The 26,332-nt window shown below is 37.8% G+C and overlaps 1 protein-coding gene across 4 annotated transcripts in view; it reads left to right on the top strand.

Annotated features, from left to right (window-relative positions):
* The window catches only part of AIG1 (androgen induced 1), a 285,599-nt gene that overhangs the window by 237,501 nt on the left and 21,766 nt on the right, over nucleotides 1-26,332 (top strand). Inside the window, exon 6 of one of the 4 annotated variants that reach the window (XM_032407763.1) lies at nucleotides 997-1,660. The exons of the other annotated variants lie outside the window; for them this stretch is intronic. Within the exon in view, the coding sequence (XP_032263654.1) occupies nucleotides 997-1,034 (38 nt within the window). The 3' untranslated portion in view covers nucleotides 1,035-1,660. Of the gene's footprint in view, nucleotides 1-996; nucleotides 1,661-26,332 lie in introns of those variants that run through there. 4 annotated transcript variants of the gene reach the window in all.

Below are 26,332 nucleotides of genomic sequence, written 5' to 3'. Positions count from 1 at the left end.
ATTGTGAAGTTCCATATTTTATTCTGCTTTCCCACTAGCGTAGCCTTCTGAGGCTTTCCTTATGTTCATTGTTTATTAACTGATTCAGTAAAGATTAATTGAGCTCCAACTATGAGTTGACACTCTGTTGGGCGCTAAGGATATTATCAGGAACAAACCAGTTAAGGAGTCTGCCTTCAGAGAGCTTATAACTTAAAGAGAATACCAACAAAACCTGCAAAGCAATATTTGGGGTTCTTTTGTTCCAGCAAAAGTCTCCGAGAATTTGGTTTCAAAGGATGAGTATTTAGCAAGAAGCAAAAGAAAGAAGTGGGAAGAATTTACCAGATTTAACTTTAATTCATGAGAATGACTTCAACATTTTCATCTCCAGGAAAATGAAACATCATTAATTAACTATTCACCCCAGACAACAAGCAAAGCTCTTACTGGTCCAGTACATATGAGTCTCTCAGGAGGTAAAACAGTTCTACCAGGACTGGGTTGAATAGAAAGAGAATTTGAGTTTAAGTACACAAGGTATGGAAATAAATCGTTCTTGTACCTAATAAGCTCTCTATGAGTTTAAAAAAAATTCTTGACTTTTGAAAATCCAGAGTCCTTGCCTTGAGAAGAAACACGACTAAAAAATAAATGAGGTCTGTTTGAGACTCATCAGTGGCCCACCTCCTGTTGCTCAAAGCTGGTTACAAAGTGGTCTGGTTGGGGTTTCTGTAAAAATGCAGTGAGTCAAGAACTAACTTGCACCCATCACTCCCAGAAGTCATAAGACCTGGGTGTGTCCTGATTTGGGGGGAAAGGGTGGGGACAGAGGTCACTGGAGGAAGTTTCTGGAGAAAGTGGTAAAAGATTTTCCTTCTAAGCTAGGAGGAAAGGGGTGGGTGCAGGAGAGTAGAAGGGGAGAGATATGGGAATAGGAGAGAGTTTTTTTGAGCAGCCTTGGCAAACCTGCTCACAGTTTAATCTGATGTTAAAGTACTTTGCCTGAATTTCTAGGTATGGAAGAAGAGAAAGAGAAGCCTAAATTGGAATGAGATCTAAGTCTAAATGAAAGAGTTGGATTGAGCCGCCATTGAAGACTGGTTACCCCCTGGGCATTGGCAGTGCAGGAGAGGAAGCATCCAAGAAAGCAGTGGAATTCACCTCGGCACCTTTATAGAGAAACATATATAAGGATAGAATACAGTTATATCCCAAATAACTTGCCCTCATTATGTTTTAAAGAATTCTTTCCAAATTCATTATTGATAATAACATCTTTTTTTCCTCTTCTAGTTTTTAAAACTAAAATTGGTCATTGGATTTCAATTTTTGCCATTGTAATTCCATTTAATTGAGGAAGAATAAAACTCTATTGTGTTTCTTGTTAAGAAATATGTGAAAGTCAAAGGGGCAGATGTAGAGCAAAGCATTCGAGTATTGAGTCCTGCAGGTGTCTGAGAAAATGAACCCGGGCCACAGGGCAAGTCTGAAGGAAATGTGATGGATTGTTCCCTATTGCAATAATGTCATAGTTGCCTCAAACAGGCAATGTTGGTAATAATTACAACAATTTAGTCAAAACCCTGAGTGTATTTGGATCTCATGATTTAATCTTGTGAAACTTTTCCTATATGCACACTGAAACTTTAATAAAGACCAGACAACCCCAATGTGATAACTGCATGGCGTATTAAACATTGGTGTCTCCTTTCTTATTTTCTTTCTATTACCCATTGAAAATGGGTTTACTGAATCTAGTTCTTAATTATTTTCTGATTTTTAAAAACATGTATCTTTTTGATAAATCTAAAAAGAATATTTTTTAAAAAGCTAATTTACAAAATCTTTGACCATAATTATTTTTAAATAAGACTAATGCAGAACATGTAGTAGAGAATACATAAAAATAAATCTTAGAAAAATGTAGGGATAAATTAACTAATTAATTAATTAAAAAAAGAAAAATGTAGGGAAAAAACTAATCAAAATAAAAGCAGAAATTAAATAAGACAGCAGGAAAATAACAGTGGAATTGATATATAAATAAATTGATTAATAAACACAGTATCTCATCTATACAAAGAGCATTAAAATATGCAAACAAGAGAGAGAGAAACAAATACTTGGCAATATAAGCATAGATGTGAAACAAATTATTTTAATTATAAAAATAAACTTTATAGCTCTATGGCAACAAATTCTTAGAATCCGATGAAATGTGCAATTTTCAAGTAAATGGATTCAGTAAGAATTGGAAAGCTGTACTAGACTGATACTCATGGAAGACTTTTTTTTAATGTTCAAATAACTATCTCCAAAAAAGGAGTTGGGTCCAGAGTGTTTTATGAACAAGTCTCTGAAAACGTTCAAGTAACAACTCTCATGTTATTTAAACTGTTCCAAGATTACAGAATGATGAAACACTTGCCAAATTATTTATCAAAGTTAATATAACCCTCAAAACAAAGCCAACATAGCAAAAAAAAATTTTTTCATTTGCTTTAACTAAGGTATTAACAACATAAATCCAATACTATATAAATAATTTTTCAAAACTGAATAAGGTTTATTCTAAAAATTGAAGGATAGCTAAATCCTAGGATTTTTATTCAAAAACATCGTCTCAATACAATCATCCCTGCTTATCTGCAGGGGACACATTCCAGGATCCTCAGTGGCTGCCTGAAACCCCAGACAGTACGGAACCATATATATACTATGTTTTTTCCTATACATACATGCTTATTAGAAAGTTTAATTTATAAATTAGGCACAAGAGATTAATAGCAATAATAATAAAATAAAAAATTCTAACAATATACTGTAATAAAAGTTATGTGAATGTGGTCTCTCTCAAAATATCTTATTGTACTGTACTCACCCTTCTCATGATGGATGATGTGAGATGATAAAATGCCTATGGATGCCACGAAGTGAGGTGAAGGACACAGGCTCTACGATATAGTATTGGGATACCATTGACCTTCTGACACTGTGTCAGAAGGAGGATCATCTGCTTCCGGACCGCAGTTGACTGCGGTCAACTGAAACCACGGAAAGTGAGACTATGAATAGTAAACACTCAGATAAGGTGGGGACCACTGTAATGCACAAAAGAAAAAAATCATATGATTCTCCCCATTGTTGTTCCAAGGCATCTGAAAAATTTTAACAGTTATTTCTGATAATAACATTAATAATATAAAAATACCCCATATCATGAGAAGGAATAGTCATCTCAAACACCAAGGGCATTCCCTTTTAAGGTAAGAAATAAGATATAGATGTCTATGACACTGTTAACTATTATTTTTTTGAGGTCTTTGAGAATGTTAGGTCTAGCATTGAATAAGTTATATTTTGACGTGGAGTGGAAAAGTTTTATGTTAAAAAAAAGTATGTAACTACAGAATTGATATTGGAAAAGAAAAGTGAATGCTTTAAGAAAAAGCAAAAAAAGAGCAAAGCCACCATTTAAAAGGAAACCATTTCTCCACATGACTCTCAGGAAAGTAAACCTGAAGGAGTGCAATTTTTTTAGGACTTCCTGGGACAATTCCTCTGGAACCTTGTGACCATCCCTCTCCTCTAGCAAATAACACTCTCCGATCTAAGCCACCAAAGTGACAGCCAAAGAAGTTGATGCCAGGGGTCTTTAGATATAAAGCTGGTTCCTCTTATGTCCATTGCAGCAGTCTGGATTTCTGCATCACTGCTCTATTTGAAATACAATTATGTGATCAGATTTGGGGTTTGGTTTGGTTTTCTCATGATGGATCATTTTTGCTTTAGGGACTCCAGCCCCACAACCCCAGCCCCACATCCTACAGGATGCCCAGGGCTGCCTCGGCAGGTGCATGGAATGCACCAAGACAGGCCTACCCACCTAATGCACCCACTGACCCATTACAGAAACTCTGCTTGCCCTGGAGCAGAATCCATTGCAATGAGTCTACCGACTGCCTTGTAATCACCGAGTGATGAGGAATAAGTTACCAGCAGTTTCTCCTTTTGGCTAGCAAGCTCCCACTTTCTCCCATCAGTTCTCAGGAGGATGTTCATGCTTTACCCTCTTCTCTGTGTGCATATGTAAAGAGAAATCTACCATGCACAATCTCAGGGGGGAATGTGCTTCTAGCTCCACTTCTGGAACATGAAAATTAATAATTAAATAATGCAAATTAATAAAAAGAAATTGTACCAAAGAAGCAGAACAATGAAAATCTTCTCAACTTATTTTGCTGAATATACCCCTCAAAATAAACCCAAAAGAGCACCAAACTTCACTTACCATAGATAAAATACCAGCACTATAAATCTAATACTATAATAAAATAATTTTTCATGACCATATAATGTATATTTTTCTCTTGATGGACTTTTTGAAAAGACAAATGAAATGGAAAGATACACTAAATTCTGGAAAAGAAAATTCCATTCTTAAAGATGTTATTTCTTCCTCCAAATGATTTATAGGTACTATGTAACTCCATTCTAAAGTTGCAAACTTTTTTAGATTTAACAGAAGAATAAACAAAACAACTGAAAAATCTTGAGAACAAGATTAGTTAAAGCATACTTACATATTATAAGCATGATAATTAAAATAATGTGGTATGGCTCAAGGATAGAAAGAAAAATCAACAAAACAGAAAGCATGCCCAGAAACTGGTCTTAATTTATACATATAAATTTAGCAAATAATAAAATGGCATTTCAAATCAGTAAAAGCATAATAAATGATTGAATGAGTGGGCTACAAGGAATGACTAGTTGGTAAAAAAGAAAAGGCTACATTCCTCTCTTAAAACACACATACACACAAAACACACACACATACAACTTCTGATAGATTAAATGATGAAATGTAAAAAAAGGTATAGAAGAAAATACAGATGAATATATCCCATATTCTATGATGATATGGGAAAAATATATATATATTTATTATTTTTCTTCAAATTTTTATTTAAATTCTAGCTAGTTAACATATAGTGTAATATTGGTTTCAGGAGTAGAATTTAGTGAGTCATCACTTACATATAACACCCAGTTCTTGTCATAACAAGTGCCCTCCTTCATACCCATCACCCATTTAGTACATCTCCCACCCACCTCCTTCCATTAACCCTCAGATTGTTCTCTATAGTTGAGAGTCTCTTATGGTTTACTTCCCTCTTTTTTTCCCTTCCTCTATGTTCATCTGTTTTGTTTCTTCCATGTATGAGTGAAGTCGTATGGTATTTGTCTTCTCTGACTGATTTATTTCACATAGCATAATACACTCTTGCTCCATCCATGCTGTTTCAAATGGCAAGATTTCATTCTTTTTGATGGCTGAGTAATATTCTACTTTATAGATACGCTACATCTTCTTTATCCATTCATCAGTCGATGGACACTTGGGCTCTTATCATAATTTCGCTATTGTTAATAATGCTGCTATAAACATTGGGGTGCATGTACCCCTTCAAATCAATGTTTCTGTGTTAAGTACATAAGTACATAAATATTATATATTTATGTATTTAACAGTACATATAAATATATATAAATATATATTTAGAAATTGAATATTATATACAGCTCACCCTTGAACACCCTGGGTTTGTACTACATGGGTACACTTATAATACAATCCTGTCCTATAAATGTATTTTCTCTTCCTTATGATTTTCTTAGAACATTTTCATTTCTCTAGCTTACTTTATTATAAGAATACAGTATATAATGCATGCAACATATAAAATATGTGTTACTTGACTGTTTATGTTTTCAGTAAGGCTTCCAGTCAACAGTAGGCTATTAATAGTGAAGTTTTGGGGGAGTCAAAAGGTATACATGGATTTTCCACTGTGTGAGGGGTCAGCACCCCTAACCCTAACATTGCTTAAGGGTCAACTCCATAATATATATGAGGAAATGGAATATAATATATATATTAGGAAATTGAATATTATATATATTAGGAAATTGAATATTATATATATTAGGAAATTGAATATTATATATATTAGGAAATTGAATATTATATATAAAATATATGAGAAAATGGAATGTAATATATATTAGGAAATTGAATCTACAGGTCTAGTAGGTGGTATACTCTGAAGTTATTAAGAGAAAACCATCTAAGATGTGTTCAAGACAATGATAGAATCATTTCGTTAAATAAGAAACCTGGAAGAGAACTAGACTGGGACAAGGTTTGATGATTAACTTGACTTTGGATTTTTTATATGTAGATCAAGGGCTATTTCAATGAAATTGTAGGCGCAGAATCTAGATTCCAAAGAATTGAGAAGTTATTGGCATTAGTGGATGGCAAAGCAGTAGAGATAGCAGTTCAAAAACAATACTTACCCAGTAGAAACAAGCTCCACAGGGAATGCGAACAATGTGGATGGCGGGCTTGCAACTATTCTGGGTTAGCCTTAGGAAGGAACACCTCCCCCACTGTCACAGGAAAGAAGGAGAAAGAGACAAATGTCCTTGGAAGTGCGTTTGCCAGACAAAGGACAAAGTTTACTGGCTTCTTTTTGACAGCTTCGATGGCTGCAATTTTTTCCTCAAAGAAATGCCTGAAGAGAGAGAGCGCAGAAGATGGGGTTGAAGCTTATAATTTACCCTGAAAAGAGCAGCACAGACTGTGAAAACATAGAAGGCTTTCTAGCCCACACTGAGGGCCCTGGAGAGGGTTGAAGATCACAAATTTACCTTGATGATAACAAAGCCTATTGTGGGATTTCCCCCAAGAAACCTCAACAGGCCAGGCAGAGTGAAGAAGTTGAAAATTTGGTTTGGAAGTATAGGTGCCACAAAAGGACAAGCAGGTGAGAGTCAGGGTATTGGCAAGAGTGATTGGAAGGATGAATCATGGGGTCCAGAAGGAACAGAAGAGGAAAGATAGAGGACTGACATTGGGACACAATAAAAGGTTTCAGAAATTGGTAAGTTCAGTAAAGTTGGGGAAAAGATGTATCAAGGAAATTAAGGCAATAGAGAGACAGGAAATCACAATCAGAAACTAACTCTTGAAGTTTTAGAGGTGCATGAGATCATACTATTTCCTGCATTTTTAGTTAATATAATGTGGTAGTAGTAACCCCAAAAGATGTCCACATCCTAATCACCAGAGCCTTTGAATATGGTAACATTTTGTGGCAGAAGAGACTCTGAGGTGTGATTAAGTTAAGGATTTTGAGATGTGGGTTACCCTGGATTATCCAATGTACCGAATATAATTACAAGGCCCTTATAAGATGGAGGGAGGAGGTCACAGTGAGAGGAAGAAATGTGACCACAGTAGGAGCAGTTGGAGTGAGGAAGGGCAAAGCTTGCCGAAGCTCGAACAGCCAGGGAAATGGATTCTCCCCCTGGAGGCTCAAAAGGAATACTACCCTACTGACACCTTGATGTGAGGATTTCTGACCTTCAGAGCTATTAGGTAATAAATGTGCCACTAAATTTGTGGTAATATTTTTACAACAGCAATAGGAAACTAATATATATGTTATCATTAAGCACTTTTACATATTTATATGGGCTATTTTGCATTTTGCTAGAACACACACACACAGAGTAATAGCCACAAGGTAATATCCAAAATTCATATTTGTGACTGTAAAAATTGTGACCAACACTTGTCCCTCACTAAGCCAAACCAATTATCCAATGCTGACAAGCCAGTCAAAGTCATTCAAACTCATCTGATTTATTGAAATGAAAGTGCTGAAGACGACTGAAGAAGTCCCCATGGAAACACGCAAAGACATTTGGACACTTTCATGCCTACTCATCAGATGAGCAATGAAAATTTTTGAGACAGATGATCCTAATTTCAAGTACCATTCAAAGGATTTGGGAGTAATAAATGCCTATGCTTGGCACAGGGAGATTTGTCAGGAAGAGAGGTAGGCATCTTATGGCCGAGCTCAATTGAAAAAATATACTTTTAAAGGTTCAGTCAAATCAATCCATGCAGTAAAATTCTCTCAAGAAAATTTTGCAAGCATGTAATATCAGGCACAATATGAAAGCTTTTTTAAATGCTATCTCTGGTTTGACATACATGCCTCACAAGCACATTGATACATTTGATAGAATAGTCTCAATATAGATACCTGCAAAAATGAAATTCATTTATTTTCAAGCAACACTAAATGTTCTGGGTCCCCAAACCTACACCTTGCCTAGGCCAGACATCTTATTTCTTCACCTCATTCAGGTTTAATATTGGATCCTATGATTTTTGAAATCCAAACTGTCAACACTCCCTCTCCCTCTCTGTCTTCCTTGTGCTTGGGGAAGAGGGGGGATGATCTCTGCTTACACAGCAAATGACATCAGAGCTGATGAGTCCCTTCTCTGTCTCCCAACCCAACACCAAGGACCTGGAATCAAGTGTTTGAGTGGGGATGAAATTGTCATCTCATTAGGCAGCTCCACAGCGCCACCCCCCTTGCACAGTTCCCCTGTCCTCTTCTCCCCTCTTGCCAAGGCAACGTCTAATCCACCCAAAAGTCTTTGCTTCTGGCAAGGCCCAGCTACCTTTCTTGGCAAACACTCATCAGTCCTTGCCAAGCCAAGGGTGGGAACACAGGCTGCCCTGGGGCGTGCTCTCTTGCAGCTCCATCAAGACACCAAATGCTCTGTCAGCTCAGCGGCACACAACCCTACCCCCAAACCCCACAGCTCTTACTAGGGGTGGAGGGAACTTGGGAAACACAGATTTCAACACAAGAGGGTGGAAAAAATAGAAACGTCCCTGCTTCCTGCCCCCCAGGCTCTCCAACAAGGAAAGGGGAGGGAGAAAGTTTGGTTAATACTTCAAGAACCCTCCTTCAAAGATTTAATATCCTTGCCCCCTCTGTGTCCTTTATTCTATGAAGACCAAAAGAGTGGGGTTTAAGAAACTGGTTCTGCTGGATGCCTTCTGTTAGCAAATCTCACAGTGTGGGACTGGCATCCAGAAGACATTCCTCTGAACTTAAAAGGTGAGACACTTGGCAAGTTTTATCCTGAACGATGAATTCTAGTTGGCAGTTCCAGGGAGGCACAAATGTCCCTCATCATCCCTTTACCACTGTTTCTATATATATATATAAATTTTGTATTACAGTCATCATTAATTTTGGAATTTTTTATATTACAAAGTGGTTTTCCAAATACAGATCCCCAATAATGTGCCTCCAAGAAATGAGTTTTCCATTTAAACTGGCTCAGTTTGAGACTATAACCTTGGCACCAGTTAAGTTATAATTCAGGAGGTCAGTATATTGATTTCAAGAGTCCAGTTGAAATTATGGGCTCAAAGTTTCTGAGAACTAAGGGTAGAAGAGATAAGGGAGGAGAGCCCAAGAATAAATAGACTTTGCATTTGTGAGAGAGGCTAGCAATCTGCAACATTTATTCTGCACTCAGAGTAAAATAAGCAAAGCTAAAAGAAAGTATATTGTGTCTGGGGAATTTCTGATTCCTGCCATGAAGAAGTAATAGGGTCTGGAATGATCTCCCCCATAACTGTAAACTAGAAATGATTGGTAGAATACAATAAAAACACTCATTTTCAGACACTGGTCAACAGAGCTGCTTAGGACTATGATCCCTGAAGAAAGGGAAATAAACTATGTGTGCCTATGATCACCCTGGCTCTCTGCCTAGAGGCAATTTCCAGATCCTCACACTGGGAAGGGAATCCCAAACAAAGCCCAGTGGCCTCACTGAGTTAAAGAGCCCAAAGTTCAGGGAGACTGAGGTGACTAGAATTTGTGGAGCAGAGCACTAGACACAGGGGAGTTATGAAGCGAAGGAGCTCCAGAAATCTGCATGGAGTCCCCTGAGTCTCACTGAATATCAATCTTCACATGTATGTTTGGGGAAAAAAACAATTACTGAGGGGCTATACTCTGGATAAGTCCAAGAACTCACATAAGACCAGGAATAATTCATGTTCCCACTTAGCCAGAGCAAAAAGGCCTCATTGAATAGACACAGCAATCAGAAAGGTCAAGTGATAGTCACACTTTTTGGGTAAAGGTTACTCAAGACCCACTCTTTAAAAGCTTTAAAGGAAGCTTCAAAATTATTAAACTGATCCTCAGAAACTTAACTGCCTGCCAGAATAAGGCACAATATTCTTTAAGGAAGAGAAAAAAATCTGATACTCAAGACAAAATTTATCATGCCTGGCTTCCAATCAAAATTTCCAGACATGCCAAGATGCATGAGAACTTGACCCTAAACCAGGGGAAAAGTCCATCAACAGAAACAGACTGAGAATTGATAAAGAGAGGAAATTAACAGACAATGACATTAAAATAACTATTGTACTCCATATGTCAAGAAGGCAGAGGGAAAATTAACAGGAGTGGAAGACCAATGACAGATATAAAAAAATGCAAACAAAAATTTTAGATATGAAAAATACACTGAATGGGGTTAACAGAAGATTAGAGACTGCAGAGGGAAAAGGATCAACAAATGTGAAGACATTGCAATAGAAACTATCCAAACTGAAGCACTGAGAATAAAAAGACTGAAAAAAAAAAAAAAGAATACAACCTCAGTGGCCTATAGAATAATATATATGTAATTGGAGCCTTATGAAAAAAGGAGAGAAAGGGAGAGAGGCAGAAAATAATATTTGAATAAATGACAGAAAATTTTCCAAATTCATTAAAAACTATAAATCTGCAAATCTAAGTTCAGCAAATACCATGCAGGATAAGAACAAAGAAAAGCACATCAAGAGAAATAATCATTTTCTAAAAACAGGTGATAAAGAGAAAATCTTAGAAGTATTCATAGAAAAAAAGGTACATTATATATAATGTATATAAAATATATATATATATTATATATATATATATATATATATATTATATATAAAAATAAGAATCCTAGGTTTCTTCTCAGAAATTATTCAGGCCCAAAGAAATGGAATAGCATTTTTAAGGTGATGAAAGCAATTAACTGTCAACCTAAAATTATATACCCACGGGAAATATATTTCAAAAATTAAGGCAAAATAAAGATTTTTTTTCAGACAAACAAAAGTTGAAAGAATCCATCATCAGCATTAGAGCTGCACTACAGGCAGAGAACAAATGACCCCAGATGGGAACTTGGATTCATACAGAATTAAGAACATTAAATATGGGAAATTTGTGGGTAAATATAAAAGTCATTTTCTCCTATTATAATCTCTTTAAAAGGTAATGAATGTTTAAAACAAAAATAAAACAATATATTGTGGGGTTTAAAATATATGTAGGAGTGAAATGTATGAAAACTTATAGCACAAAGAATGGAGGAGGAAATCTTATAAGATTCTTGCATAATTAAAAAATTGTTATGCTATTTTTGAAGGTAAACTGTCATAATTTAAAGGTGCAATTTGTAAACCTTTTACTAAAAAAGGGAGATATAGCTAATAAAGCAATAGTGAAGATAAAATGGAATACTAAAAATGCCCAGTTATTGAGATGTTCTGTCTCTTGACTGTGGTAGTGATTCTATGTGTATAAGCTACTGTAAAAACTCATCAAATTGTACATTTTAGGAGAATATAGTTTCTTGTACATTAATTAGTTCTGAGTGAAGTTAATAAAGAATAGTCCAATGGAAAGCAAGGAAAAAGGGAATAAGAACCATACAGAAGATGAGACAAATAGAAAAAAAATCATAAGATTTTAGAGTTAAATCCAACCATTCAATAATTATATTAAATATAAATAATCTAAATACTTTAATAGAAGGCAGGAATCTTCTGGCTGAGTAAAAAGGCAACACCAAACCATATTTTTCCTATAAGAAATTTATTTTAAAAATAAAAATACAGATTAAAAATAAAAGGATTGAAAGTATATACCATGCACTGCTAGTCATAAGAAAGCCAGAATAGCTATACTAACAACAGAAAAACAACAAAGAATATTACCAGGAAGAAAGAAGGACATGTTACAATAACAGAAGAGCTAATTTATCAGGGCGCCTGGTGGCTCAACTGGATGAGCATCCAATTCTTGATTTTGGCTCAGGTGATGATCTCAGGGCCATGAGATCGAGCCCAGCATCAGGCTCCCACTGGGCATGGAGCCTGCTTGTGATTCTCTTCCCCTCTCCTCACCCACACATGCACACGCTCTCAGAAAAAAAAAAAAAAAGAGTTAATCAAAAAGACAACAATCTTAAATGTATGTGCAACTAACAATAGAGGTTCAAAACATGTAAGGAAAAAAGTAGTAGCTTTGAAAGAGAAATAGACAAATCCATAATTATAATTGGATATTTCAAAACTTCTCTCTCAGTAATTGATATAGAACAATTAGGCAAGATATCAATAAGGATACAGAAACTTAAAGAACCCTATCAACCAACTAAATCTAATTGACATTTAGAGACCAATCCACTTAACAAATGCAGAATACACATTCTTTTCAAATGCACATGGGACATACATCAAGGTAGAACATATACTGAGCCCTAAAATAAATCTCAAATATGTAAAAGGATTGAAATCATATTAAGTACATTTTTCAGCTACAATTGGATTAAACTGAACTAAGAAATGGAAAATTCAACATATCAAAATTTGAATGCTGTAACTGAAATAATGCTTAGAAGGAAATTTATAGCTATAGATAATTATTTTAGAAGAGAAGATCTAAAATCAATTCTCTAATCTTCTATCTTAAAAGGTAGAAAAAGAAATTAAAACAAACCTGAAGTCAAAGATGGAAGGAAATAGTAAGAGTAGGAACAGAAATGCATGAAATAGAAAATGAACAAATAATAGAGAAAATCAATGAAACCAAAAGCTGGTTCTTCAAAAATATCAATAAAATTGATAAACATCTGGCTAAACTGATCAAGAAAAAAGAAGATAAATATTTACCAGTACAGGAATAAAAGAGGGAAATCCTACACTACACTAGAAATCTCGTAGTCATTAAAAGGGTACTAAGAGAAAATAATGAACAAATTTATGCCAATAATTTAAATTTAGATAAAATAGACAATTTCCTTGAAAAGAAAAAATTAACAAAGTGGACTCAAGAAGATATAGAAAACCTGACTATCCTATACAGATTTAATTCCTAATTCAATGCCCATGAAGGTAACTCCAGGCCTAGATGGGTTCACTGGTAAATTTTATAAAATATTTGAAGAAGAAATAGCACCAAGACCTACTTTGAGAAGTCTCTTACAGATTGGTAGTTGCCACAGATGGGGGGTTGCCAGAGATGGGGGTGGGGAAAAGGGGTAAACATGGTCAAAAGGTACAAATTTTTAGTTATAAGATGAATAAGTTCTTACTCCTGAAACCAATATCACACTATATGCTAACTAGAATTTAAATAAAAACTTGAAACAACAACAAAAAGAAACGTGTTCATCAACCCATTCTTTTATTATACACTGTTCAGGGACTGATTTACTTAATTCTTTTTAATAAGTTAATATACAACAACTGTGTTGTTTGAACTCTTGAGGATAATGCCAACTTTTTTGCAACCATCTTGTTGACCATGACTGGTGGAAGGAGGATGTAGGTACATCACTTATAAATAAATTCTGCTTTTGGCCATCTTCAAAAAAAAAATAAAGATAAGGTCTGAGGATGTAATGTATAGCATGGCAACTATAATTAACAATATTCTATTGTATTTTGAAAGTCTCTAAGAGAGTAGATCTTAAAAGTTCTTATTATAAGAAAAAAAATGTAACTATGTGAGATGATGGATGTCAACTAAACTTATTTGCTAATCATATCACAGTATATACATAAATCATTATGTTGTACACCTTAAACTAATATGTTACATATTAATTATATCTCAATAAAACTGGCCGAAAAACATTTAATGAAGAAATAATTACTAATCTTGCACAAACACTTAGAGACTAGAGGAGTGAGCAATATTCTAGGAAGCCAACATCACCTTGACATCCAGTACTAACTGCCCTTAGACTCAAGCAAGCAGGGGCCTTGCTCTGGGTTCTTATACCCAGAGAGCCCCATACTTCAGAATGCCCTCCTCAATCTTAAGTCCCCCTCCGGTGACTGAGATCAGTTGAAACTAGCAATGCCATCTGGGTAGGGTGCCTTGAGATTAGACTGGTACCTCTTGGTTCTGGTCCCAGATCTTCCCTTCTCTGACCCTCTACTCTTCACCTATTATCAACCATATGCCCCAATTCGTTTGGGGATTCATACCTATGGAGTCAACACAAGACCCCATGGCAAGGTTCTAGTTCCAGGAGAGATGTCTTGCAAGCAGATTTCTGGCTAGCACAATATTGTTTTTGTGGGATCATGAAAGATTGGGCCTCAAGAATGGTACTGACATGCTGATTTTGAGCAACTCTCACTCACGTTGGACACGTAGCAAGTTTAAGTTTCTGGGCTACTAAGAGATCATTGCCAACCCTTGGGTTCAAGCTACATATTTGGACCCATGCCCCAACACTTACCCATCTACATTCTGACTGCAGTGCTGCCCACGATCACAGCACCTGCAGGCAGCAGGTGTCTTTCACCCATGGTGGTGAGAATGCTTTACCCAATGCACTTCCCACATCCTGGTTGATCACCCAATCCCCTCTGTAGGCTCCACAGACATGTCAGCAGTCCTCTGGAAGTGGCTGTGTCTGTCTCCTCTGAGGGTTTTTGAGACCCTTGCTCTGCAATACCCATTGCCCTTCAGACTGATGTTCTCTCTTGCCTCCGATTGGTTATCCTACCCCAGGATGGCTTTAGTTCACACCAGGTGACAGGTGGATGTTTCTTGTACAAATGGGACTGCCCTTCTTGCTTCACCTGTGGACTTCCTCACATCTTCTCCCTGCCAGTGGCAGTGTATGGGATGCAGAAGTGTGGTCAACACTGAGAAAGATCACATTCTAGAAATGAACCTATTAGAGCCTAAGACTTCTACATTTATGCTATAAAGTACCAAACAGTAAATTTAACATGACCAGAAAATGAAATATCATTCACATTTCCCTGCACACTTTGGGTAAGACCTGCATTTGTGGTCATCATCAAGAAAGCATAGTAATAACTTTTACTGTGTTTCATTGGAAGCCAGTATTCTTGAGGGGCAGATGGGTGATGTAGCATCATGAGTAATGACATAATCAACATCAAGCAAATGGCAGTACAGAATTACAGATGTAAGATGATCTATGTTGTTTCAATACAAATAGGTTTGGCTTTATGAGTGATAAGAGCATTGCTACATTTTCTCTAGATGGGAGATAAGAAATAAGCCAGAAGCAATACATTTGATGATAAAGAACTGGAAGAAATGGTTTTGGCCCTAAATAGGAAGAGATGGATACTGCAAAGGAACTTCCTGTGCACCAATTAGATAATAAACAAATGCATAAGTACCTCTTTTATTTCTTCCCCATGCCTCACAGAGGTCTATGGACTTTACAGTACATGTGTAGTCAAATTGTTTATATAGACAAAGGCCTGGCAAAAAATATTTGCCAGGAGCCCCACACACCCTAGGGGCACAGAAACATATCACACAGAAAAGAAATCTGCAGACTAGTATCCCTCAAGATCACAAACACAAAAAATTCTAGCACAACATTAGCAAGTTGAACCTAGCAATATATAAAAAGGATAATTAATACACCACAAATAAGTGGAGTTTATCCCAGTTATACAAGGTTTGTTTAACATTATAAAAATCATCAATTCACCATTTTGGCTGAGTAGAAAAGAAAAACCGCACAATCATCTAAATACATGCAGGAAAAACATCTGACAAACTTAAATATCTGCTCATGAAAGCATTTTATGTCTGGCAGAGGGGCCTGGGTGACAGATCTTTCTGAAATAGGGAGAGACTGATCCTGGTGGTGGGCTGGTTCACAATGGTGTACTGACTATGCATCATTCCTGGACCAGTGGGAGACTGTGGCTGAAGGAAGACCACAGACATTCTCAAGAGCCCACCACTGGTCAGTGGCAGTGCTAGAATGCAGATGTTTTCCTGTCTGTCTCTAGACCACATCCCTTTCCCCACACCACAGTGTCTCCTATAAAGAATGGTTAATTTCATTGACGGAAACTTCATTTAGTACTGTTAGAAAAAAATAAGAAAAAATTAAGCACAATCTCTACTAAAAACAAAATTATATTTATTTTGTATATTGAGTGTATTTTTTTAAAGATTTTATTTATTTGAGAGAGAGAGAGAGCAGAGGGAGAGGGGGAGAGGGAGAAGCAGACTCCCCACTGAGCAGGGAACCTGATGCAGGCTCGATCCCCAGATCATGACCTGAGCCTAAGGCAGACGCTTAACCGACTGAACTACCCAGGCGACCCTTGAGTGTATTTTTAATTCATGATTGTATTTTTGAGACCTCGATTCAGTGTACAAAGATTGCTATTCTTTTTTTTTTCTATAACTGAATCAGAAGCAAATAGTTTTTTGGGACAGCAAATTAAACAATTTTGAAGGCCTTCTTTAAGAAAGAGAATGCGATACACACTAAAAGTTAGGGACAAACACGGACATTTATTTAATCACAACAAATCACTAATTTTACAAAGCTGAAAAAGACCACAAACAGAAAATCCAGAAAAGTAACAAAATATTACTACTCAGTAATTGCCCGCCTCTCCTCTATGCTACTTTTTTTTTTTTTTTTTTTTTTTTGCCTTTTTTGACTTGTACTGTTTGTTTTTGTGATACGGTCTTCAATGGAGAAACTACAAAGATAATTTACCTTTTTCTCGCATAGTCGAATGAGTTTATTATTATTATAAATAGTCAAGATTAATAAAATATGCAACTTCACACACAAATATACTGTTGTCTGTATGGTTTGTGCCTTATGAACACAGAACTTTATAAATGTTATTTCCACAATTCCCATTAAAAAGGAAAACAAATGGTGTGTTTATATTTGTACACACTGCATTATTGATTATATTCCCACAGGAGAGAATTCCAGACCAAAAGCAAGGCATGGGTTGCCTCTACTTGAGCAATGTGTGAATTACGTGACATTTCTCTTATCTTCCTCTATCCCCTCCCACCATGACTTGGCTCAGTGTGGGGAGAGGGCTCGGAGGCCCCCTGTTCTGGAATCAACTCTCTCAGTTCTTCTCCAGCTCTCTCGCTTCTCCAGCTTAGAGGCCCTCCATCTGCTCATGACAGGGACCAGGAATACCCAACAGCATCTTCTCCCAAACTGTTCCTGTCTCATGTTTGGATGGAGGATTTTTGCACAGAGAGGACAAGAATTTGACGTTGTGTGCCTCCATCTGTGTTACATGGGCTCGGGCAGAGACCCAGAGAACACGGGAAGACATTCAATACATAGAAGCTGGAAACACTTGAGTTGTCACCCATGAAGGGTCACCATGCAGTGGGACCAAATCTTAGGCTCCTTTTCAGGTGGATCACTCTTGAAGAATGCACTTTCAAGTTTTGGAGTTGTTTAACTTTTGCAGGTAGCATTCCCTGAATTAACTTCTTTTTTTTTTTTAATTTTTTTTTTTAAGATTTTATTTATTTATTTGACAGAGAGATAGAGAGAGAGAACAAGTAAGGCAGAGAGGCAGGCAGAGGGAGAAGGAGAAGCAGGCTCCCCGCCAAGCAGGGAGCCCGATGCGGGGCTCAATCCCAGGACCCTGGGATCATGACCTGAGCCGAAGGCAGCCGCTTAACCAACTGAGCCACCCAGGCGCCTCCCTGAATTAACTTCTTGTTACACAATCTAATTTTTAAAGAAGGCGTTCTTTGGGATGCACAGGGCTCTATCATTTTAACATCAGTTAAGACTGCGACCAGGAGAAAATGCTGTTTCCCGGTAGGAGGGCCTGAGCGTAGTCTCTCCCCAGTCTAGCTGTGTAGGGATGGAGCTGTAAGCCCTAGAAACTGGGGAAAGCTGTTCACATCCCTAACACTAATTGTTTTTTTACCTGCAATATACTCCTGTGAGCAGTAAAGAGGAAAATTATCAGTCTCCTATTCCACGTACCTCTCCTTCTTCCATTCTTATCCAGGACTAGAACCTGTTTTACTTAATATATATGCTTTCTCTCATTTTATTTAGGCTTGAAATTCTAATGGCTTAAAAATCACCTGGGATCTATACACATTCCTTTGCATGTATCAAATGTTACATATAAAAAGACAATACAGGAAAAATAATTGGGGGATGGCCCCAGCATGGATCCGTATTAAAAGCAGCTATGCTCTATTTGCTTCTCTCAGGGAGTCCTCTCTCCTGTCTTGTGCCCCACCCCCACTCTCCACAGGAACCCCTCTCCTCCGCTTCACAGATTTCTGGCCATTTGCTAGCAAGTCAGTTTCTCAACTCATTATTTTTGCCCATTTATCAGCCTCCAGCCCCTTCTCTTTATTCCTGTCCACTTGCCCCACCCCCCTCAACAATCTTCATTCTCTCTCCTTCTTTGCAACAGCGGGTTTCATAACCTAAATGTGAGTGCTCACCACTCCCCACCACTGAGAGGCTTGATCCCTTTTATGCAGAGAAATGACAGGCGAGGGGGCCTGAGACAAGGGTGTGGGCATGGGGACAGAGTGGAGCTGGGGTTCTGCCAGGACCCCTGCTAATCTTGAATAGTGTTCTTTTGTGCCCTCCATCATAGGGGAATAGAAGTGGAAAGTACCAGTCCCAGGATACTGGAAGTATTACTGTTAAATTGTTTGAAGATTGTTATGTGATTAACATATTGATTGTTGCCACAGACCCCCAAACTCTAGATCTCCCCAAGATCCTTCAGCATTCCCTCATTCCTGTCACTGTCCCAGCCACAGCCCCTCAGTTAGCAAAAAGGAACAATCATGACAGAGAGCTGAAACAAGAAAAGGCAGAATGGAACAGAATAACAATGTTCATTGCCTCTGTGACAACTTCCCAAGTTAACCTTCCTAAAGCTGAAAGGAAACTGTTCTGTCTGAAACAAAAAGGAACTGAATAGTGAGCTCAAATAGCATGGTGCTTAGGATGTCAAGCTGCATAATCAGATAGGCTCAGGATTGACTCCCAACTCTGCCTTTCACTGGCAGAGGGATCTCACCATGAACCCCTCTAAGCTTCAGTGTTCTCTCCTGGAAAGTGGAAGGGCTAACTTCCCGTTTCTGGCAGAGCTGTCACAGACGTGCAATGAGAGAGCTATAACGTGCTTGACCGGGCTTGGAGTAAGAAGAGATGGAAACCCGTACTACTCTTTGGATGCAATGTGGTAGAACCTAAAGGGCAAATTAGAAGTGGGAGGTATTAGCTGCCTTTTGGGAGCTCACAATCTAATCAAGAAACAAAATTCAAAGAAAAGAGAACAATATAATTCAGGAAAAGGTCAGTGTTATTATACACAATAGCCACTGTAGGAGGTGAGAAATTTGTGAACACTGAGGAAGGGTGTCAAAATGCTACAAAGGGCATAGAACTTTTGTTTAACTCTAAGAAATCAGTAATTTTTAATGTATAGCAATTCTAATACTGTTTTCATTATCCTCAAAGTCCAGAGACAGTGGGAAATCACACAAGATTTTGGAGGACAAAGTCTACACATATTGAATTTGGCCTGAGTCTTAACCTTTTGCCCTAATGGGTGTGGCAGTCCTATCAAAAGTGACCATTGAAATAAGCTCTTAAGATAATTGTGGAAAAAAAAAAAAAAAAAAGATAATTGTGGAGAGGGCAATGAGGTTGCTCACCATTGCCCCATGATCTTAGGCATCCTTCAGGGACAGTCAACCACTGATCACATCAGCTCCCATTACCCATCTTTTTTATGAGGTCTTCAGTCTAATCATCCACAGGTCAAGGCCACCTTTTCAATACTCCCATACAACCATGTCCTCAACTCTTGTGTTGCCTGCAAGGACCAATCAAGACCCAAGGATAAAAGCATTCTTTTTCCATCAAACTAACATTTAATTATTAATTAATTATTAATAACATATTTAAATCTTGATTAATTAAAAAAAATAGCAAGCACAAACTTAGCTGTATAAGGAAAAAACCACTTATATTGCAGTGTAAGATGAAAGCTCAACAGTCTAGGTCATAGGTGTCTGTTTCCTTGAGCAATTAGAGGAGGCCCTTATGTGGCTTTCAGTGGGCAAGGCCATTAGTAAGTTCTGAAAAAATGAGGCTCTCCATACTCGGGGCATCTGGCAGGAATCTAGTGTAGACCAGGTGCTAGGGATGTTCTGTATTCTCTGCTCCTACCACAGCCAATCTCTAGCCCTCAGAAGTAAGTCAAAGTAGAGCAATGAGAATCCTCAGCTGATCTGGCAGCAGAGCATGGAAGGAAGAGAAGGAACTCATCAGCACGTGGTTTAGACAAGCCAATACAGATCAGAATCCAGGCAGGCACACTTTGGTATTGTCAGGTTAAACATAAAGACAAAGGCCAAAAGTGTCATGGTGATGGCCACTGGCTGCCCCCTTGCCTGGTGTACTGAGATTCCTCCCACCTCTCTCCGGTGACAGATCTTCTTTTTGTTCTGCCATATCCCATGGTTCTTCTTCTTGGTTTGTTCCCATTCTGTACTTGGTATATTTCCTAGTAGCAGCATAAGAAATGATAAATAGAAATGTTTTGAGACCTTGTATATCTAAAAGCAGAAAATTTGTTTTTACTTCACATGTGAGTGAATAGTTTGAGTCAGCATAGAATTCTGGGTCAGAAAGAATTTTCCTTCAGAATGCTGCTGTCTTCTACATCTATATTGTTTGCCTCAGTGTTGCTTTGAGAAGTCCAAAATCATTCTGACTCCTGAAACTTTGTATGTGTCTGATCCATATCAGAGATTCTCTGTTTGTAGAATCTTCTTTTCATACGCAACATTACTAAGTTCCATGATGATGTGCCTTGGAATGCATTGTTTTCATTTAGAGTGCTGGGCAGAGATCCTTTTCAAACCCCTTTTAATTAAGAGACTTACGTCTTTCAGGCCTAGAAAATGTCTTGAATTACTTATTGGTAATTTCTTCCCTTCCCATTCCTCTGTTCTTCATGTCTGGAAATCCTATTCAGATACTAGATACCTGGACTAGTCCTCCAAATCTTCAATTTTCCCTCCAATCTTCTGTGTCCTTGCCTTTTTGCTCTTCTTTTTTAGAAATTTCCTTATGTTATCTTCTAATCCTTCATTTGAATTTTTCAACTGCTAACATATTTTTAATTTCCAAAAGCTCTCTTTATATCTCCTGAATTATCCTATTCTATAGTATTATCTATATGCTCTTATTTTCTGGATGCAAGCTCTTCACTTATTTCTTGTGGCTATTGATAACATTTTTAATATATTCTTCTTTTCTGTATAGTTTTTCCTTACTTCAAGTTGTTTTTGCTGCTTATTTGGGTGTCTCTCCATCATTTTAGAGACTATTCTCAGAAGTAAGAGAGTTCTTGGTTGTCCAATCATGTTTAAAAGAGGGAGACTAAAAACTCGACTGGGATCTCTAAGCAAGTGGGAAGGACTATCCACCCAACACTTGATATTATTTATCTGGACAGCTGGATGTTGTCCAATTACATCTGTAGGTCTTTCTTTCTTTCTTTATCAGATACCCTGATAAGATACTTTCAAACTCCTGCCTGGAGGCCTAGAGGGTCCAAGGTCTAATTGCCTGTGCTCTGGGAGTCAAATAGGGAAGAGGAATGGTGGGGAGAGGTGTCAGCATTCAGGATTTATAGTGTGTGTGTGTGTGTGTGTGTGTGTGTGTGTGTGTGTGTGTGTCCTTTACATAGATATACTGTTTGAGTCAGCTCAGGCTGCTATAACAAATACCATAGAGACCGGGTGGCTTAATCCACAAACATTTATCACATTTCTGGAAGCTGGGAAGTCTAAGATCAAGGTGTTGGCAGATCAGTGTCTGGTGAGAGCCCTCTTCCTGGCTTACAGAAAGCCAGCTTCTCATTGTATCATCATATAGTGGAGGGCAGAGTGAGGAAGCTCTCATGTCTATTCCTATAAGGGCACTAATCTCATTCATGAGGGCCCCACCCATAATAGATAGATAGATGATGATAGATAGATAGATAGATAGATAGATAGATAGATGATAGATAGATAGATGATAGGTAGATAGATAGAAGATAGATAGATGATAGATAGATAGATAGATGATAGATAGATAGATAGATAGATAGATAGATAGATAGATAGATAGATGATAGATAATAGGCAGGCATATTCCACACACACATACATACACATAATCACCTGACTTGAAACCTGAGTTTAAGAAATGGTGAAGTGTTTGGTCAAGAATAGGAAAGACTAAAACTGTATTGAATTTTTTGCCTCTAGTTAAGGGAATTCAGATATACAATTTATTATGACAATCAAAGAAATTAGGTTTAAAGCCTTAAAAAACTTCCATTAAAAATGTGATTTTATTGAGCACCTGGGTGGCTCAGTCAGCTGAACGTCTGATTCTTGATTTTGGCTCAGGTCATGATCTCAGGGTTGTGAGATCTAGGGCTCCACACTCAGCGGGGAGTCTGCTTCTCCTCTCCCTCTCCCAATACCCCACCCCACTCCTGCTTGTGTGCTCTCTCTCTCTAAAATACACAAATCTTGGGCACCTGGGTGGCTCAGTTGGTTAAGCGACTGCCTTCAGCTCAGGTCATGATCCTGGAGTCCCTGGATCGAGTCCTGCATCGGGCTCCCTGCTCGGCAGGAAGTCTGCTTCTCCCTCTGACCCTCCCCCCTCTCATGTGCTTTCTCTCTCATTCTCTCTCTGTCAAATAAATAAATAAAATCTTAAAAAAATATAAATAAAATAAAATAAGATACATAAATCTTTAAATATATATACATATATATATATGATTATATTATATCTTAGACTAGGTCTGAAGAGAGAAAATACAGTTTGTATTGCAAAATGCCATTGATGGGGATGATGTAAAATATACATATCATACTTCCTACTCTACAATCAGACATTGTACCTTCTTTTTTAGGTCCACATAGAACACTGATAGAAATGGCTATATATTAACCCACAAAGAAAATCTTAATAAATCCCTAGATTAATTGGCTATGGGGCAAAAGATAGTAGCCACTTACTTGTCCACCTGAGCAGGAAGAATTCACAGATATGATCATATTTTTAATTTAAAAGTATAAGCATAAATATACTAAGTAGAGAGGTTCAGCAGAGAGCTTTCTGGACAAAGGAGGTGAATGAGAACGCTTCTAGAGAACAGGTGCACAGAGGATGAAGGGGAGGGAGAAGGTAGGAAATGAGGATGGAGAGGTCTTTTCACAGCTTCCACTCGCAGGAGTTTGGATTTCATCTTGGTGGGGGGGGGGATTTTGAGAAGGAAGGTGACAAGCAGATTTGCATTTTAGCAAAATTGCCCTAATTTCTCTGAGAAAGAAAGCAGGAAACCTCTGCTTTGATGAGGGCATAAAGTAAGGTGAGGCTTGGAAATGTGAGTAAGGGGCAAATGGAGAATTATTTACAACAATGTTGTCCAGTAGAACTTTCTGCAATGATGGACATGTTCTATGCCTGCGCTGTCCAGCATGGGGGCCACTAGCCACATGTGACTATTGAGAACTTGAACTATGTCTAGGGCAACTAAGGAACTGAATTTCTAATTTTTTTTAATTTCAATTAACATAAATAGCTGCAGGAGTTATTTGGGCAGTGGAGCTTTAGAAGGTAGAACTGTCTGTGTGTGTGAGTGTGCATTTTTAAATTTTTAAAAATATCTTTATTGCAGCATAATTGGCAAAAAAATAAATTACACATGTATAAAGTGCACATTTTGATGTTTTGACATATGCATATACCATAAGTCATGACACAATCAAGAGAGTGAGCATATCCATCACTCTGAAAGTTACATTTCTAAAATTAATACACCTGAAAAACAGATGCTGGATAAACATTAAAGGACACTAAATTTTGTCAGCTGTTTCTTTGCTTGCTCTATTATAAAAATGCAGCAAAAAATAACCTAATGCCTTTTCTGGCCTTGGTTCTTTCAGGTTTGTTTTTTTTTTTTCCAATTTCAAAATTATATAAAGAATCTTACAGCTAAGGCAAAAGTTCTGGAATGGAATGGAGGCAAGAAATAAGTTCAGACACATGATTTGGGACCCAGAAAAGCATGAGGTAGTTTCCGCATCAGCGTTCTTCACTTGCCTCAGGGAGGAGGTGTCAACCATTCCCAGAACATTTTTTTTGCATGAAATTTGGGCTACTTTCAATAAATTACCATTGTGCCCACACTTAAAAGAGTTCTATTGTGCCTAGAAAATTCACTCTGAGATTTAAGATTGTCTGAATATACTTTTTCTTGTGTGTGCATGTGTGTTTCTCATCTTATAAGTTTTAGCGATTAAACATTTGCATAACATGGGATTTCTGTCAGGAACATGTATGTGCTTCATAGGGGGTATTAGCTATTTTCAACATTTACAAGAAACAGAAAGAAAACAATTGAAAGAAAGTTAACAGAAAGCATTTTCACTTTTTCAAATGAGGAATTTTTTAAATTTCAAAACATGTCAATCCTAAGATGTGCTACTTTTTGTCTTGGCTCTGAGGCTCACGGAACATGCTTGCAGAAGCTCTCTGGGTGCTGGCTCTGCATGGCATCTGCCATGGGACTGAAGTATAGTTAAAGCCAATTATTGTAACTCTTTGAAAAATTAGTCATGTTGACTTACGAACTCTCCTTAGAGGCTGATATGGGCTTCTTCATTTAATGATAAAGATGAAAGAATTCTTTTTATTAATAAATAGATTTGAGGGAGGAGGAGCAAGATGACAGAGGAGTAGGGGACCAAAATTTCATCTGGTCCCAGGAATTCAGCTAGATAGGGATCAAACCATTCTGAACACCTATGAACTCAACAGAAGATTGAAGAAAAGAATAGCAGCAACTCTCTGAACAGAAAAGCTACCACTTTCTGGAAGCACAGACCCAACAAGCAGCAGATCCGGGGAGACTCCCCTTCCTCCCCTGGGAGGAGCAGTGCAGGAGCACATCACAGGGATCTGCTGGGTTTGGAGACTCCACATGGGGTCTTGTGCCAGAGATAGAAATGCTCAGTTACAGGCCGGGTGAGCACAGAGTGCGGCCGGAGACCAGGGAGACGGGAGTGACTGACTGCTTTTCTCTGGGGGCTCACTGAGGAGTGGGGCCCCGAGTTCTCAGCTCCTAAGGGGTGGAGATTGGGAGGCCACCATTTTCTTTCCCATCCTCCAAAGCTGTACGGAAAGCTTGCAGGGAACAAGGGCTTCCGAGAGCAAACCTAAGCAGATTGCTTAGCCCGGACCCAGCAAGGGCGGGCAATTCTGCCTCCGGCAAAGACATTTGAGAACCATGGCAACAGGCCCCTCCCCCAGAAGATCAGCAAGAACAGCCAGCCAAGACCAAGATTACTGATCAATGAGAAGGGCAGAAGTCCAGCACTAGGGGAATACAGCACATAGAATTCATGGCTTTTTTCCCATGATTCTTTAGTCTTTCAAAGTTAATATTTTTAATTTTCTTTTTCTATTTTTTTTCAATTTTTCTTTTTCCCTTTTTCAACCAACATCTTATCAATCCCTTTGTTAAAAATCTTTTTGATTTTTCAGTTTTAGAGTCATATTCTATCCCTTCATTGTAGTTAACCTTGTTTTTGGTATATGTATATATAAGTTGTTCTCTCTTTAAAATTTTGGGATACAGTTTCTTCTAACAGACCAAAATATACCCTACATCTCTAGTGTATGGCTTTGTTCTAGGCTCCTGCCTGATCACATTCTCTCCCTCTTTTTTTTTAATTTCTCTTCTTTCTTTTTTCAACCAACTTCTTATCTTATCAATTCCTTTTATAAAATCTTTTATAATTTTCATCTTTACATTCATATTCCATCCCTTTATTGTATTTACCCTTATTTTTGTACATATATAAGTTTTTCTTTCTTTAAAATTTTGGGAGGCACTTTCTTCAAACAGACCAAAATACGCCCAAAATCTAGTGTGTGGCACTGATCTATTCACCAGCCTGATCATATTTGATCATATCCTTTTTTTCTTTGTTCTTTCTTTCCCTTTCTTTTCCCCCAGTTTTGGGTCTCTGCTGATTTGTTTAGTGTATATTTTTCTGGGGTCGTTGTTACCCTGTTAGCATTTTGTTCTCTCGTTCATCTATTCTCCTCTGGACAAAATGACAAGATGGAAAAATTCACCTCAAAAAAAAGAACAAGAGGGGCGCCTGGGTGGCTCAGTCGGTTAAGCGGCTGCCTTCGGCTCAGGTCATGATCCCAGGGTCCTGGGATCGAATCCCGCATCTGGCTCCCTGCTCGGCGGGAAGCCTGC

This window comes from Phoca vitulina, unplaced genomic scaffold (assembly GCF_004348235.1).
Source record: "Phoca vitulina isolate PV1807 unplaced genomic scaffold, GSC_HSeal_1.0 scaffold9, whole genome shotgun sequence".
In the NCBI taxonomy this organism is placed as follows: Eukaryota; Metazoa; Chordata; class Mammalia; order Carnivora; family Phocidae; genus Phoca; species Phoca vitulina.
The sequence above is the reverse complement of the archived record's forward strand: the minus strand, read 5'-3'. Positions and strand labels throughout refer to the sequence as shown.